At 34.7% G+C, this 17,480-nt stretch overlaps 1 protein-coding gene across 1 annotated transcript in view; it reads right to left on the bottom strand.

Moving 5' to 3' along the window:
• LOC142150794 (dynein axonemal heavy chain 3-like) overlaps positions 1-17,480 on the bottom strand; it is a 947,133-nt gene that overhangs the window by 762,543 nt on the left and 167,110 nt on the right. The window contains 8 exon segments of the mRNA XM_075205980.1: positions 2,656-2,844; positions 3,193-3,387; positions 4,996-5,191; positions 5,865-5,995; positions 6,902-7,105; positions 9,694-9,898; positions 13,075-13,193; positions 15,507-15,641. Coding sequence (XP_075062081.1) covers positions 2,656-2,844; positions 3,193-3,387; positions 4,996-5,191; positions 5,865-5,995; positions 6,902-7,105; positions 9,694-9,898; positions 13,075-13,193; positions 15,507-15,641 — 1,374 coding nt within the window.

Here is a 17,480-nt window from a genome sequence, read left to right as displayed (position 1 = left end):
TATGTTATGAATAAATAATATTTCTTTTAAATAAGTTTATTGTGACTGCAAACTACGAATATTGCTTTTACTAACATATACTGTAACTATATACTGTTGCAAAATAAAGTAGTCATAATGTTATAATACCAACATAATCTTAAAATATAATGCTTAGTTTACTAGTTGGTAGTTCAAAATGGCTCTGCAATAACAACTTTGTGGGGATCCACCCGTCCGATCCATCCATCCAACATTTTGGTGGTCTATTTTTTTTGGAGATTCAAGACCCAGAGGCTGAGAATCTGTACTACAGGAAGTAAACTATGAACCCACAAGAAACGTGTTTCATACTTGGTAATCAACTTGTCAACTTATTTCAAATACAATGGCAATAAATGACCAGTATTTAGTTACCAATACAGGGTGAAAAGGCATTCCACCAAATGGTGAAGAAACAGAACTCGAACATTTGTATTTTTGGAACTTCGCATCTCTGCTAAACTGCCTGTCGCACCTAAAATTTCAATCATCTCTACATTAATTCAGACATTGGCAATATCTGTACAAGAATTGTAGGATGTATGTTTAATTACTCACAGAAACTAAGTGACAATGACACATGACTTGTACAATGACCTATACATTGTGCTGGCATGGTAGCAAAAACAATGACCAGTTGATTTATTTTTAACAAAATAAATGAATTTTACTTATGACCGAATCTAGCTAATTTCTCTAATAACTATTACATTTCCCTATACTTTGCATCATAGGTTGTCTTTGGTATTATGGGGGTGCTGTCAGTAAAGGTCAAGGAGGGATAAAAGGTTGAATAAAACATAATCATTTAAAAAGCAATGACAAGTGAAATCTACAATTAATTAAAATGTACTATCAGAACATAAAATATGAAATGAAAGGGTCCAGTTTTAGATGACGTTACCATACCAATTTCACAAAACATTGTAACAATTTATCCAATTTCTAGCATCTGCTAGTGCAATGGAATATGTCTGTAATAATATTTCATGCAACTAGTTGTTTGCAACCAATAGCCCATCTTGTAAGCGCTAGAAGACCATCTGTCACATATTTTTATGGCATAACAACATGATAAAATTATGTGCTGTAGCAATATGTGTAGATATGGTAAGATCTGGTACTGGGCCCAAGAGCAGTGGAGGCCCAGCTGTGAATCCTGTTTGCTATGTGGGACTACTTTCTTCATTTCCTCTCTTTGAAATTACAGTTGGGTACTAGGAAGGATAGGCATAAAGGCAGTCAAGAGAATAAGGGGAATGCCAAGAGGTAAGGGAGAAGGGTGCAGATTTGAGCAGTCTCAAGAAAGCCATGCAACATAGGTGAAAGAACTGTGGACAAAGTAGGAGTGATGTGTGTGATGTTAAAGTGGTTAGTGAGTGTCAGTAATAGCGGGAGTAAATGAAGGGGGACCCAAGCTCATGGGACTTCATTATAATGTACTGTAATAAGAAACTCTCATCGTTCTCATTGGTATTGAGATACAAGCTTTCCTCATTGTGGGTTAAAGTCGTATAAAATATGAATATCATCAGCTTTTAAAACGTTCCTAAATTGGCTTATGTCAGAAGCAGTATGCAGACTTGCAACCCATAGCAAGTTACACTATTTAAAGTACCTTGAACATGCTTATATTATTTTTTTTATTAATGGATACATATAAACATAGAAAATATCCAGAGTCACACCGTAAACAAGGCGGAGGAGCCCCAGCAAATAACCCATCTGTTCCCAAGAATTACATTTAGAATCATATGTAATATATAAATTTATGTCTGCATATCATAAAACACAGACATCTGAGCTTTCATTAAAAAGCTTAAAGATGGGACTTGAATAACAATCTGCCATCGCTAATTAGTATTTTCAGTTTAGCATATTCACTTTCAGACATATTGCTGTTTGCACATGGTAATTTAGGTAAACAGATAGCATCCACAGCTGCATCAATTAACATTGCTAATCAAAACTGAATTCAGGTAATTAGGCCCATTTATGCAAAATTCTGTAATTTGGGGGGGAGCTGGAATCTTTGGTAGTATCTGCAAAAGAAAGCCTATTTTATTCAACAAGACATCAGGAGGAGAGAAAAGAAGGAATGTATGTGAGTAATGTGTGTGAACAAAATTGACAAATTGAAGCTGAGTATTTAATTGCTCTATATTAGCAAGAAACATGCTTGCTTTTTCCAGAAATGTTTTTACTAGTAATTAGAAATGATTTACATTTAGACGTCAGGAGCAGTATTACCAGGCCAATCTGGATGTGGAACTGCCTAACACATAATGTAGTTAGCCATATAAGATCGCTTAATTCCACTTTACTGCAATAAGCCATAACACATACATATTATTCTTGCCATTCTAAAGAGTGTTGTACACACCTGAACTCAGATCAGTCCTCATATATGCAGTGCTGAGTTTTAAAACATATTTATAACACATTTAACAGACAATTTTAATTGCTTTAGAATTCGGATTAGCTACATTACTCTACAATGCATAACTAGAACTACCCTGGCACACTTGCTTGTACACAAAAAAATGTCTATAGTGATATTCTGCTGCTTACAATGAAAATAAATGGCACAATACATACTTGTCACAATAATAAGCTGACAAATTGTTCTATCACCTTTTTGCTCATTAGGTTCCAGTGTCTTGGCTTGATCCCTGGTGTACACAAAGCTGTAACAAGAGGCATGTTGATCTTAAACTTCTCAAGCTTGGTCTTTATAGTAGTAGCGACTTTAAGAGGTCCATGTAACTTCGGGTGATAAAATGCTTTTGTCAGTTTGTAACTAGTCTTCCATAAATTCTGTACCTGATGACAAACATTTTTCAGAAAGCAGTTATTGATTTTTTACAATTGTATAGAGCTCATCTATCATATTGCCAAGCTCAGGGTAATTCATGTCATATTAGACCAATACAATTTAAATTTAAATTGATTTTACTGCAAAACAACATATCATTCTTTCTTCGGGGAATGGATAGTTCCCTTTCAGATTCCTATTCCAAAAGGTGTTCCTTTCTACTTCAATGCAAACTTAAATATATCATAAAATATAATGTTTTATTCTGTGCCTGGCAAGAAAATAGTCCAAAAACTTGTCATAACCCAAGCCACCAACCCAGTATCTACAATAAAATAAAATTAGTTGCTCCTTACCTCCTCCTCCACTTCTTCTGCATTGACCTTTAGAAATGGACCATTCATCCATTTGTCGTAGCAGGTAGTGAAGTGCACAGCGGTGGTCCATAGTTTCTCATAAGGTTCCTTTAATTGACAGATCTCTGATATTTGATCAAATGTGCTTATCTGTTCAATTTCCAGAAGTTCCTCCTCTTTGTTAATGAGCGTCTTCTGAAACAATGCAATGGTGAAATAAAAATACTTTATTCATAGTTCAGACCTGCTGGCATGAGTAAAACGTAGAGCTATCTTTAAGAACACAGTGACGTGTTTTTGCTTATACAGCGTAACAGTCATGTGACTGGCCTGTAAGATACAGGTATAGAAGACAAGGCTAGTCATACCTTGAGTCTTCCTACTGAAGGACTGTGGAAACTATAGCAGATACAAATACAAGAGTAACACTTTAAAGTGGCACATTTTATTCATTAATCACACAGGTACACATTAGCATGGATTTATATACTGCTCTAAGTTATAACAGTTATACTTTTTTCCTTATATTCTATGCATTACTGAAGCATGTAGCCACTAGAACTGCAGTTATAACAGAAATGGGAGCCAGATAACATAGTGGCAGTTTACAAATATGAGGATTTGCTTCGTGAATATATACAATGTGTATACACACTGTGCTATTTTATAATTAGACTAAGATAATTGCATAGAAATAAAGCAGTCCATTGGTGCCTTATAACTAGCTAATTCTATATTGCAATCTACTTACTGCAAATTGCTAGAATACAGGAGACAGCACCTGGCCAATGCATACTGTGAAGGTGTACGATAACAGCAGTTCCGCAATAAGATAAAAAAAGTAGTTGCTTGACAAATCATGCGTCATTGGGTCAGAGATACATCCATGCGCCTATGCAGATTTTTGCATAAATATTGACATCTAATGCAACTTATTATACACAATTATACAAACTGACACAAATCACTAAAACATAACATAAAATGTAAATTACTTGATACATTTAGGAGCCAAAGCGAAACTTTTGGAAGCTAGTGGAGTTGCATATGCATATAGATCTATTTATCAAACCTCAAAATAGGGATAATATTGAAGAACAGGGGTAAGTGGTTTTGGGTCCAAAAACAGGTACTGTTCCTTCAAAGGGAAGGTACACTATACCCAATAAATCTTGTAATGTTAATATTTTTGCAGACAAACTGGGCTTCTAGATGTTACTTTACGCACAATATTATCTGTACTGGGACTGTCTCTCATGCTGCAATTCCAAACACAGTGAATGTCTTCTTCCCTTTAACTGCCTTTGTAATGGTTAGAAGCACAAGGGAGCTACCTGGACACAGCTAGACTAGATGGTTCCAAAGACAAAGCATAGAGACACAGCTGACAAAACTGCACTACACTATATAATAGCATTAAAACAGCTATAATGATAAGTATTTATCATGTAACAAACAACTGTATGTATACATATCTTATTTTCGGGAATACAAGTCAGCCTAATTACAAAGTGATGCATCAGAATAAAAGCTCTACTTGTTTCAAAATACATTGTATATCTGTCACTACTACCTGTCTTGTATAATTTAATGCTTTAAACTGCTAAAAAATGCAAAATGGTAAAAAATAAACTGAAAATAATAAAGTGAAAATGCACACTAGGATTATAAATGAATGTCAGCATACAATAGCATTTTGAAATCAGCCAAAGACAAAAAATACTACATTGTTATTTTTCATTATAATTCAGTATTAGACTATAGTAGCACTACAGAATAGTATTATTATTAAACACAACATACCTCCTTCATAAACTGCTGTATTTTGTTGCTGATGGTGCTGAGTCTCTGTACGTATGCACTGGCTTCACTCATCCGCTCTTTCTTCTGAAAGTCTTTCACCTCAATGACCACATCAGCCAAGCGCTTTGTGAAATCCTTCTGCCACTGAGCAAGCTTTGCCAGAGCCCCATCATGCTCCCTCTGCAATCGTGTCTCACTGACAAAGTGATTGCAAGGCACAGGAGAAAAGGAGGGGAGAAGAAATGGAATCTTTTTATATTCTCCACCGGTATGCTACTTTTTTTTTGTGTTCACATTTAAATTGCGCAGAATAATTTAGAACCAGCTTTTAATTTCAAAGAGGTTAATCACCCTAAATAAGGTCAATCAAATTTAATTTTCCCTAAAACTGCTAGAGCTCCCATGCCCTGCAGGATATATATTATTACCCATTTCATATGCAAAACAGAAAAACGTGGGCAGCACTTGCACTATGCATTGCTAATGCCCCATCTCCATCCACAATTATAATTTCACTAAAATTATTAATTCCACTGAAATTATAGAGGTCATTTCAACAATTCCAGGAGGAAAATCCTGTTTCAAAAATATTGTACTTCAGCTGTGACACTGGCTTAACTTGCCTCTAATCCTTCTACTCTTTTCATCACCCAGCTAACATATGACAATGGGCTAAATCTCAATTATATTAAACATTACTGGATTTAGGCTAAAACAACAGTGACATTTTCTAGCAGACTAATCTTCTGTGTAAGCTGTGGTGACATCATCAATCCACTTCTTATTTATATGCAGCATAAGCAGCACTTATTACATTCTATGTGACACTAAGTATATGAAAAAAAATCCGTTTGTCTAGTATTCATTACCTGCTACTAATGATGGGAATGATTCTCTGAGGCCAAGAAAACGTGTTTCCGTTTAGAATAATGTCCTCCTTTGATAAGGATGCATAGTCCATTAAGAAAAGCAGGTTTGCTGCTGCCACTGACAGTTTTTCCTAAGAATTGAAAGAAATGGACCTGCATTTGCATTGAATACACCAGCACAGAGGACAGAGGTGAGCAGTCTCATTAAAGGTCTGCCTGCATGCTTAATGTTTAAAACACAGTAAAAGTCCCACTAATGGCCCTACTAAAAAAGCACAAAGTATTGTGACAGCACACATCAACATTTCCCACTTATTGCAGAAACACAATGGGAGCACAATTCAACAATAGAACATGGAATGTGGAAAAAAAAATCTGACAGGTATTCTCTAAACATGGCTAAAGGCTGCCACTATACAAGAAGATAAATTAGAAGAAGCACAAGATAAATGAACACTTTAAATCTTACCATAATGGGCTTGATAACCTCAGAGATAGTGGGATCACCTCCACATAGAATGCTATTTATAATCCAAATTGACTTATCAGCTGCTAAGCTGGAAATGTGACAATATATAAAGTACGCTTTTACCCTTCAACTTCCTACAAGTTGTATTACTATTAATATATGCTGCGAGCCTTCTCTCAGTCACTGTCACCACGGATGCTCATTAACCATGTGTCATTCTGGCATTTTCACAACATCATCTGAAGAAGAGCTGCCTGGCTGAACACAGAGGAAAATAAGCAAATGCAATGCACTGAAAATAAAAAGGGACGCAAAATATTTTTGCCACCAAAACTAATTGGGGAAGCATATTACACTGAATTTAAAAGAGGTCGATTCAAAGTATTATTACAACTTCTTTCAACGCTAAGGCACAGGACTGACATATATTCATGTTTTTAGGCAATAATGAGATTGGTAGTATTATACTGAAAACAGAAAAGTTGATATAAACATTGAGTTCTGAAAAATCACGCAATAAAATCATTGGCTTTGTGATGCACCCCCCAAAAATTCTGATAGCACTCACCTTAATCTGCAGAAGCTCCACACTCCTCAGCTTGTCTATGTAATTTTGAAGCTCCACAAGGGCAGACGTTGATGCAGCAATGGCAGTGATTTTTGTGACAATACCATCATACTGCTGGCAAATTTTTCGATTAAACTTCTGAGACGTAGCAGCAACTTTGTTAATTATTATATTAGTCAGCTGGCGGGTATGATCAATCATCCGCTGTAAGAGAGTCAGACAACGCGACATCTAATCATAGATAAATTTTGTTCCTTTCTCCTACGTGTCACAGATTATATCCCTCCTGACCCTCTACACAGCCATCGACTGTCAAAATTAGATTCAGCGAGCTCCCAGCTCCTCTTTATCCCTGTGTTAGATCTGAGACTCTTGGCTATCAGGAAGACAAGCGTCACACCAGCTGTCTCGGAGCAAGGAGGCAATCAGGTGAATAGTACTTATCTTTCATTGCTTTCTGAGGAGTGACAAGATTGATTTGGGCACATCCCTATATCAGGAGCAATTACTGAGGCCTTAGGTTTCCTCCCTTGTACACATGTTACACTGCAGAGTCTGCATATCCCTTTCTCACCTATACGATAAATAAGAGGTTACAAAATTGTGTCTGTGCATAACATATGCACAAAAGCCATTGTTTAAAAATAAGCTTACCGTTCCAGGGACAAACAACTATATGCAATTTTATCGCACTAGCACTCAAGAGATCTCTTTTTCCAGTACATTAGTCCTAATTAGGCCCAGAGAACCTGTTAGTTGGTTTTCAAGTCTTCTCTAGGTTTACCCTTCTATAGGGAGTGACAATTTTTTTAAACAGCTTTTTTTTCCCATTAAGATGATTTAACAATGCCATTATAACAATAATGTGAGTGTTCACAATGACGGAAATATACTAAGCAGTCATTATATTATTCTGTGTGGTACACTAATGATGCATATTAGCACACAGCACTGCATTACAATCAGGTAGCTGAGACTGTTATAGATATAGACCTATTTCCTCTAATTGTGATGTGTGTTTCACTCTATGCTGTGCCCTGCATGGCATTGTTAAAGCAAAACTCATGGGTAAATAGTGACTTTGTTTTCAGTTTACAGGTTCAAGTGACATTTTAATAGGAATTTTGAAATTGAAAATGGTTAATAAAATGAAATTGAAAACAGAATTGTTTCTGTTATGAGGTTGTCTGTGACATAAAACCCATAAAAGAATGTCATAAAATATATCTAGGAGACTAGTGAATCACTGACTATCAGATCCTTTACCTTGGTCCACTCCCCTATTGTTCAGTGCAACAGAGACAGACATAATTTATTATTCTGTAGCCGTCAAGAATCTAACGCATGTGCTGGATTATTGGACATCGTTAAATTTCAGAGCCTTTTAAGCATCTGAATGTTTCACATTTACGAAACCAGATTTGAGAGGGATGTAAAAATCCTTGCATCAAGCAACATTAAACAAGTGTCTAACTTCCAGCAGTACTTTTACAAAATAATTCAGTCACTTTATAGCATAGCCAAATTGTGGTCTACTAAATTACAATACTCAATGTATAAACAGTGTAACCATGTATCAATAAAATGTATTGCATCCAAGCATTCAGCATTGAGACAATATCTTATAACAGATAAGCACTTGGGGAATGTTTGATATGATGCAACAGACTATGTACTATGCAGATATCATTTTTAAGAGAATAGCCAACATTGTAAATACTCTCAGTTACTAAAGGTTCAGTAGCTTAGAAGTTTGTTGCTGCTAATTACAGACTAGTCCCCAATAAGTAAATCCATCTCTCTTTCCTATAACAACACACTGTACATCTTTATTAATATATCTTTTACAACAGTAAGTGCCAATGTATCTAGAGCTAGAACAACGAAAAGTTAATTTTATCACATAGTATACAACGCATGTCTGATATTACACCAAAACCACAGCAATTATTATTTATTTCAGCTTATTTTATCCTATACATTTATTATATACTATATGTATGCAGCAATCAATCTCAGGTCACTCTTTAGATCCCAGTGGAGATATTAGGTAAATATATTTAATTATTTTGATTAATAATATTATCATTAGCAATATTCATTTTGTAGCACAGTTCTGAAAATACATATTGGTCAGCCAATAACTAAGATATGATGTAAAGACTTAGAAATTTCATTATTACATTTTTGCCAAGATTAAATCCAAGCCTTCATTAAAATACTAAGAAGCTCTACTATTTTCAACTAGACTAGAAAAATGCTTTACTTGAAGGAGAAATGCCATGAGGCCTTCATTTAAACATATTGTGGCATTATTAATAGACCCTTAATCTAAAGGGTTATTATTTAAACAAACCTAAAGTTTAACAGCTAAAACTTGTCACTTGCAATATCTTCCTTTCTCCAAAAATGTCCATACCCCTTATAGAGATCTATGTATTAAGAAAGATAGGAGTAAAAAGATTTAATGGTTTTTAATAGTTTACTGAAGTTTAACCTCAAGAGCCCTGTAACTATTGGGCTGCTCATGAAAGTGTCATGAGTACAGGACTGCACTAAATGTCCAGATATATTTTTCCCTATAGTCACCATCTGAAGCAGGAATATTTCATTATTTATTCATTTGCTGATTTTTTGTTTTTAATAAGGGAATTATGTATTTAATAGTGAGCACAGCATAGTTAAAGCATTAAGGATAACTTTGTACATATTAATAGCAATGTGACTCTATATTGTAGTATCATAAATCGACAAAACTACAAAGAATGTGTATCAATAATTTAATAACGTACCTGATTGACCTCAGAGCAATCCATCAGCATCATGTTCATGGGCACATATACCGGCAACAGAGCAACATCTAATGCCATTTTCTTCTTATTGTCAAGTTCTCTGGCATAGACTTTAAGACCAAGGTCTTTTTGTACCAGTGTTTCAAGCTGCCTTTCAGTAAGAGCTGAGAGCAGATGAAGAAATGGTCTGTACACCATGGCGTATCTAAAGCGCAAAAATAAAACTCCTTTGCTAAGTAATTAATAGTACAGTGAATAAAGAACACTTGAAATAAAATAATTATTAACACAACCAAAATAATAATATCTGAATCATCATACACATGTAGGCTATTTGTTACAATTCAAAACTAGCACATATAACATGAAAGTCAATGGAACCAATGCTTTTTCTGGTACTTGGATTGTGCTTGACCTTTACTTTACCAAGAAGATTAGTGCATTGTGTCTTTAAAAATATAGATTGCTCCTTTATAAATCACTTGATATTCGCAAACATTCTGCTAACCAAATGGCGGATATCATGGCTTACTACAGCTAGAGTGAAAGCATGACATATAAGGAACATGATTATAGGCGTAAGAATACATTGACCTGGGCTGTGGCTATGGCCATAAACTCATTTGCTAATTCTACTCTTTAATTTATAGACAAAGTACATGAAAGTGTTTGCTTTCATATAACATACTCTTATATCTATCCACTTTCCATGAGCTAGTCCTGGTTTTCCATAAGTAAAATGGGTTTAACCTATTAGATCAGCAACGTCAAATTGGAACATAACAGTGAGCACTGGGGAATAGTCTAGTTTTTTGTTCAAGAATTTTGGGAGATGTTACAGAAAAATACTTGATATTGATATAACATGAAAAATACAATAAAAAACATTTGGAAATTCTAGAACCACCAATAAAACTTGACAACGAAATCGAATTTCTGTATGGAACACCAACAAGATTTAAAGTCAATGCTTGCGGCTGTGACTCACCCATTAGGTAAATCAAATTTCAATATGCTTAGGCTCAAGTGTAACATGCGGATCAATCATCCACATTGCTTTTAGTGATAGCTAGAGATTATTTTGAAAGTGATGTGCTTGATGAAAAATTAACACGTGATTATACAAAAGTTGTCCACTGTCCCTAATATGCAAAGACAATCAAACGTTTTAGTCTCTCATAAGGACAGTGTTGTTTTATCATATGGAACAACTGGATTTTTTTCTGCATCCCCAGAAAAAGCCACTAGTGGAAGGAACCTCATGGTCACTTAGGGGGGAATTCAATTCCCCCCGAAGTACCGCCTCGCTAAAGATATTACCGTTATTACAGTAATATTAACCCGGCTTTCTGCTCGCAGCTCCCTGAGCCAGCATTAAAACTACCATAATAACGGTAATAATGCGGAGGCCGCGTGACTTTTAACAGTATCGCGGCCAAATTAATTCCCCCCTATAAAGTCAAAATATTAATTGAAGTATAAAGGACAAAATATCTGTAACTGAATGTCTCACATAATATCACTACAGCTATTCTGAGTCCATAGAATCACCTGTGTGGAAGCCCCAGCTTTACTGTACTTGGTGCCAAGCTAAGATGTTAACATTACTCGTACATAACTTCTGAATATTGCAAATCCCTTGTATCCCAGCTATAGTTTTACAGTTCTGTTGTTTATAATAGTAAGCAAATTTTAGTCTCCCATTTACTCCATAAGTCAAATATTTAATGTTTTAAAAAATAACAGTTGCCAAAAGAAACAACAGAAGTACTTGCCATGTACAGAAGTTCACCAGTCATTCTATAATTCTGCCACATTTGCGCTATAAAATGCTACACTAGGATGCATAAAGTAGCAAAGTAAGATCCAGCTCCATTAAACAATGTGGAAAACAACTTAACATACCTTATTTTATTTAGAATTTAAAGAGATTACAAAAAAAGCCCCAGAACAGTGTCAAAACACATCAACGCTATCATTGCTCATCTCTTTCCTTGGGAAACTAATAAAGTTGTAATTGTATTGTAACCAATAATAACGGCTGCCAGTTGGAGATAAAACAAAACTCAGATTATCGTGATGATCTTCTCATTTAAAATTATCCCTTGCCCCGAAGATGTTACTAACTTAAAACAATGACTATGTGACAATCTGATTCATAAATCTTATCACTATTTGTAGATTGTCAAAATAAAAGCACTTAAGGGCTAGTATTCCTTGGTCAGGAATTAATTCTCTTGAAGGTGTAATGCATGATGTTTGACTTTGAGAGTCAGATGCCATTCATTTCTATTGCTCTTATATCACTAGATTTAGTTATCCTCTGTGGGCATAATATTTTATGGCTTCTGATATTTTCCAAGCCCAAAAGCATCTTTGAGCACATTTTTGTCATTATCTATATTTTATACACAATACTATGCAAAATCATTCTTTTTGCATTGTTATTATTTCTATCTCATTATAAACATTTAAATCGTTAAATCATGACAAAAAAAACCCCATAATTAATAACTTACAATTAGACAATTTTTAAATACAAGTATTCCCAATTTTATTTACCAATGCTATATTTGTGCCGATGATGTTTACTGTCCAGTTAGGGACTGTCAAAGAGGAGAACAAAGCAATATTGATAGATTTTTCTGAAAAGGAGCAATAGTTGGGGTTGGCAAGATGATGTGTTAAGATGAAAGATGAAACAGATGCAATACACAGCCAAGATCAAAGCATCCCATCAATTCATTCTGAGAGTCAAAATCCAGCTGAGCATCAGGAGCCCTGTCTGCATAATAAGGAAGGTTGACTAAAACATAAGGATTAAACAGATGAGCTGTCTCTTGTGAATGCATGGCTGTGAGGCCCTGCTGTGCCACTCGTAAAGACACTTAGGAATCATACACCTGCTACTCAATAGTGAAATGTATAGGAAACTTACCTCGAAAAATAGATCATACTAATGGACTAAATAGCTGAATTCAGCATAGATTCTTTTAAAAAAAATTACAGCTATTGGGAAATTTTATTTTATCAAGACAGCCATACATTTATTTAGACATCTGCATTTCAATAAACATTATAATGCAACCAGTTATAGTTCAAACAATGTTAAATAAGAAGATAATGTACAAAAAATGAGTTTCCTTATATGATATAAATTTCAACATACATAGTACAATAGTACTAGAAAACTCATAAAAACAAAAATAGATGTGGATTAGAAATTGATGCTGCAACTGGTTCAAACGTTCACTGCAGTAGATGAGATAACAAACAGATTTGAATTTCATGAACTATTACATCTCGGCGTCTGTTGCTTAGAATTGTTTAATTTAGTAACAGTTGCTTCACAGTAAGTAGGAGCTTGGAAATGGTACTAACCTGTTTGGACCATGCATGTTGTTTTCAATCACAGCCTTTATTCTCGCCTTGGCTGACAGGACAATCTCTTCATGGATTTGTACTGAACCGATGTATTTGATTTTCAGATTATCTACAGCCTGCAGATACAAGTACCTCCATTGTTTACCTTTGGAATCTGTAATGAGCAGGCACTAGCTTGCTCACCAGAGACTGTTTAAGAATTATTCATTCACTTGTTACTATGAATTTCAGCATATTCAATGTAGCAGCATTACTTGCCTTGTAAACAAATAAAATGTGTAAATATACAATGCAGTGGTTATCATTCTTTCCTTAAACTAATAATAATAATAAAAAAACAATAACAGAAAATATCATCTAGTGCAAGAAATATAAGTTGAAACTCCTACATGTATTAAATGTACATCCATCGTACTATATAATTTATATAAATCAGCATTATGGTACATTTAAATGAGTATTTGGCTGGAGGGAACACACTTGTATTTTGTTGCACATAGATGATAGATGGGAAACATAAAATAATGGACTAGACCCATGGCCGTAGAGAGGTGTTTCTGGGCCCCGCCTAATCATCTGTCACTTCAGGGTATGGGGTGCACATTGTTGTTAACTGGAGTATAGTCTACTGACTTGTTTGTTGGGCTTGGCTTTGCGCCACTAAAACCGTCCCAAGCTTTCTCCAGAATGACCAAGTCCTATTAAATACGTGCAATAAAGCACAAATCATTCACGTCCAGATGGAGGCTGGTCAGTGACATAATTCTAGGGTACTGTACGTGTCAGAGGAAGTCATCCAAAACACAGCTCACCCCATGTCCTAGTGCGCTAGACAGCTTGGAAGCGTACACCTGAATGGCACAAATGGATCTACTGACTAGTTTGACAACGCCATGGCCTTCCAGTGACCCCGGCTCTGAGGCTTCAGTCCCTGCTATCCTTCCTCTCTCATTGGGCCCGATTAGACTTAACATTTCCATGATATTATTACAAAGTTACAAAATAGTTTAGCACCTTGAACAAGACTGTAACCATTATCATAGCAATAGTTTCTAAAAAGCTCACTATGCGGAGCATAATTAAGGTATTCATTAAACAGCGTGGAGTTATAAAACTACTTTTTAATGCTATTATATGAGAAATATGTGTGTCTTACCTTAATACTAGAAAACTTGATTATAGGTTACTGTAACTACTCTAGGCGACCCATTACAATCAAACACACTTCAAACATAGCTGCTGTGAAATCAAGCTAGACTATGTGATTCAGCCTATGTCTGGAGTAATTCAGGCAATAAAGTAACAAGCCATAGTATAAGGATGTGCCAAATACATAGAGAAGAGAATCAACAGTCTGATCAAAATTAGACCTTCAAATAAAAATAGACAGCATGTTTGCTGAAAATTCAGCTTTTAAAATTAAAATGATATAGCATGTTATATGTGTCCTTGTTGGTGGGCCCATTATTTTCTGAATAAAAGATCAGAACAGCAATGTGACATGAAGTTGGTTCGGTACATTTGAACCATCCCTTTCCTTTTTTGGGTGACAAATCAATTAAACACCATTAAGATCCTATTAACAGTAATATTGCTAGTCATGAATCATTAGTTGACAGATTTTAGGAAATATAATAATTCTAAGTTCCACATGTACAACAAATAATTAGGTCCCAAGAAAACTGTGACACATGGGAGGTAATGAGTTGGCAAAACATTTCATGGTCGTTTTAAACGATAAATGAACCTTTCCTCCAATAGAAGAATACCATGTGGTAGATGCAGTCTGCCTATTTCACTTATTAATGGTCACAGAATGAGACAAACATGATTACTTTACTATTGTCTTCAGACTATATCATAATGGAAGTTTGTTTCCAGCATCTGATTTTCCCACTTCTTCTGAGCATTCTCTCATTGGTTCTTGCATGACTGTGCTCTGGAATTTAATTTACTCTGGAAAATATTGCCCTTCTGAGCCTTGCTGAAACCCTTAAAGCTTTACATAATTTTCCCCTTATGTTTTCTTAGTCTAATATGGACAAATTAACTGCAACAATATTTTATGATTAGGTGCTTAAGACCGTAAAGCATATTTGCCGACCTTGTTTGTATCTGAGCATCAGTCTTATGCAACACTATTATGCTTTAAACGCTGTCATATACTTTTATTTTGGTAATGATGTAGAGGTTATTTTTCGATGCTGTTGGCTTCTGAAAGACCTTACAAAAAATCCCCAAAACTGTGTGTATGAATGTGTCCTAGCTATTCCAACTCGAAGAAAATGAGTTTTCTTCCAATCTCCATGCATACTTGTGTTACCATTAATGTGATTTTACTAAGGTTACAAGAACTATGTCTCGCTCTCTCTTTTCATTATGGATAATTGATTGGGAAAGATGAATAGAATGGATTTGTGACAAATTACCTGGAAAAGAAAATTCTCAATCCTTGGCATCTGCTGGACACTGATAACTAAAGTTTCCACTACATTGTCAAAGCAACAGACAATCTCTTCAACAGATGGATTAAAGCTGACATCCGATTCTTTTAAGAAAGGTTTCTGTGGGAGGAAAACACACTATTGTTAATCTTTATTTTACATCCTAACAATGACTATTTAAATAAGTTATATGTTTACAATTGTATTGGCTTTGTGCAGAGCAGAAGCCATTTCACGTTCTATAGAAGCAGATAATACACACTATCAATGCATACTGTCACCATGCACACACAGCTTTAATAAATTCATAGCAACTGATAGTAATAATACATTACATTTTCTATTGTCAAATAGGTCAACAATGGTCTAGTGTTTCATTAAAAAATCCAATTTTAATTGCTATGATAGTTTATGTATTTATTTGTTGAATATAAGAATAGGGCAATCCTTAAGTAACCTTCACCTTCTATAGTCCACGAAAAGAATTTTAGATACTTTGATTTGTCAATTACATAATAATTTATATAGCAAAATAAAGCAACTATTTTCTACCGTTTTCACAGAGTTTAATTGTCAAGAGTCGTTAGACTGTATTCTCATACAGAAGCATATGTTTCTGAGCAGACTATAGAACCTGAAAAACTAGCCCATGTCAAGTAATCCACTCATTAAGATTTGGGAAGAAACCTCCATTACAATGGGAAAGTCAATTTTTCCTTTAATTTGCACTTGTCATAAAGTGACAGTCTAAGGATCACCTAAGGAATGAGGCTTTACATAATCTTTATGGCTTTAGCTAGACAAAAAGCCTACTAATTGACAGATGCGGTGTGTATTCTACTCGCAAGTCTAAAAGTTGAAATTACACACAGCAAAACTAATTAAACAAGACCTTAACTTGTCTTACTGGTTACTAGTTAAGATGTGGAAGGATATGGTAAAATTAATGATAGCCAAAAGAAATTTTAATAATAGAGAAACCCAGAAAAACAAAAACACAGTTTGTTATGTATGTAAAACCTTCATTATTTTACGTTCGCTAGCTAGATACACAAAAGATGAGGTCACCCATAAGCAAAAGAGAGAGAGAGTATCGAGAGAAAATAAGCATCTGTCATTGTAGAATAATAGGCTATATGTTAAATATATTGTGGTCTGGTCCTAAGCTTTCCAAATTTTGACTTTGCATCTTTCAACTAATTTAAACTATAGTTTACATTAAGGAAAAGTCACTGGGATGATTTCATACACCTGGATATTAAGCCTAAACTAATTAACTTTATTTCCATTGCCACTAAAACAGCATTTAAGTCCGGGCACACTCCCACAGTTAACATTTTGAATGCAATATTACATACTTCCCAGTAGTGAATTTAATATAATGGGCGGCTATTACAAATTCTCCCAATGTGTCATTTAGGCAAGTATCTGATTAATCATTTTGCCCTTTATTTCTTACGTTGAAAACTATTCTTTTGGCTTAATTACCCTGCGTTTTTCGTCTGCCACTGTTTGTTCCATTTTCTTTTTTTAATTATCATATTCATTATTATATTCCATACTATAGTATGTTTTATGACTGAATATGCTCTCAAAATCATATAAAAACAATTACTGTAAAGAATAATCAGGGAACAAAAACATGCCTAACGACTAAACTGAAGCGTGCATAACTATGAAAAAAAATAAAACACTGCTGTGGCCCTGAAATTTCTCTCTGCATACCTATGCAGAGAGAAATTAAAAGTTAAGAAATAATTGTTGTCCAATAATGCCCTAAAAACTTTATATAAAGTGCAGAATGGTACATTATAAGGGGGTTATAGACTAGATGCAAAAAAATAATAATATTAAAAACGTATATTAGTATGATACAATACACTTCATTTCCAAGCATAACACGTGACTAATCCACTTCATCACAATGTAAGAAGGACAAAATAGCATAATATATATAGT

This window comes from Mixophyes fleayi, chromosome 4, assembly GCF_038048845.1.
Source record: "Mixophyes fleayi isolate aMixFle1 chromosome 4, aMixFle1.hap1, whole genome shotgun sequence".
NCBI lineage: Eukaryota > Metazoa > Chordata > Amphibia > Anura > Limnodynastidae > Mixophyes > Mixophyes fleayi.
Note: the sequence above shows the minus strand (reverse complement) of the source record. Positions and strands in the feature narration are given on the sequence as shown.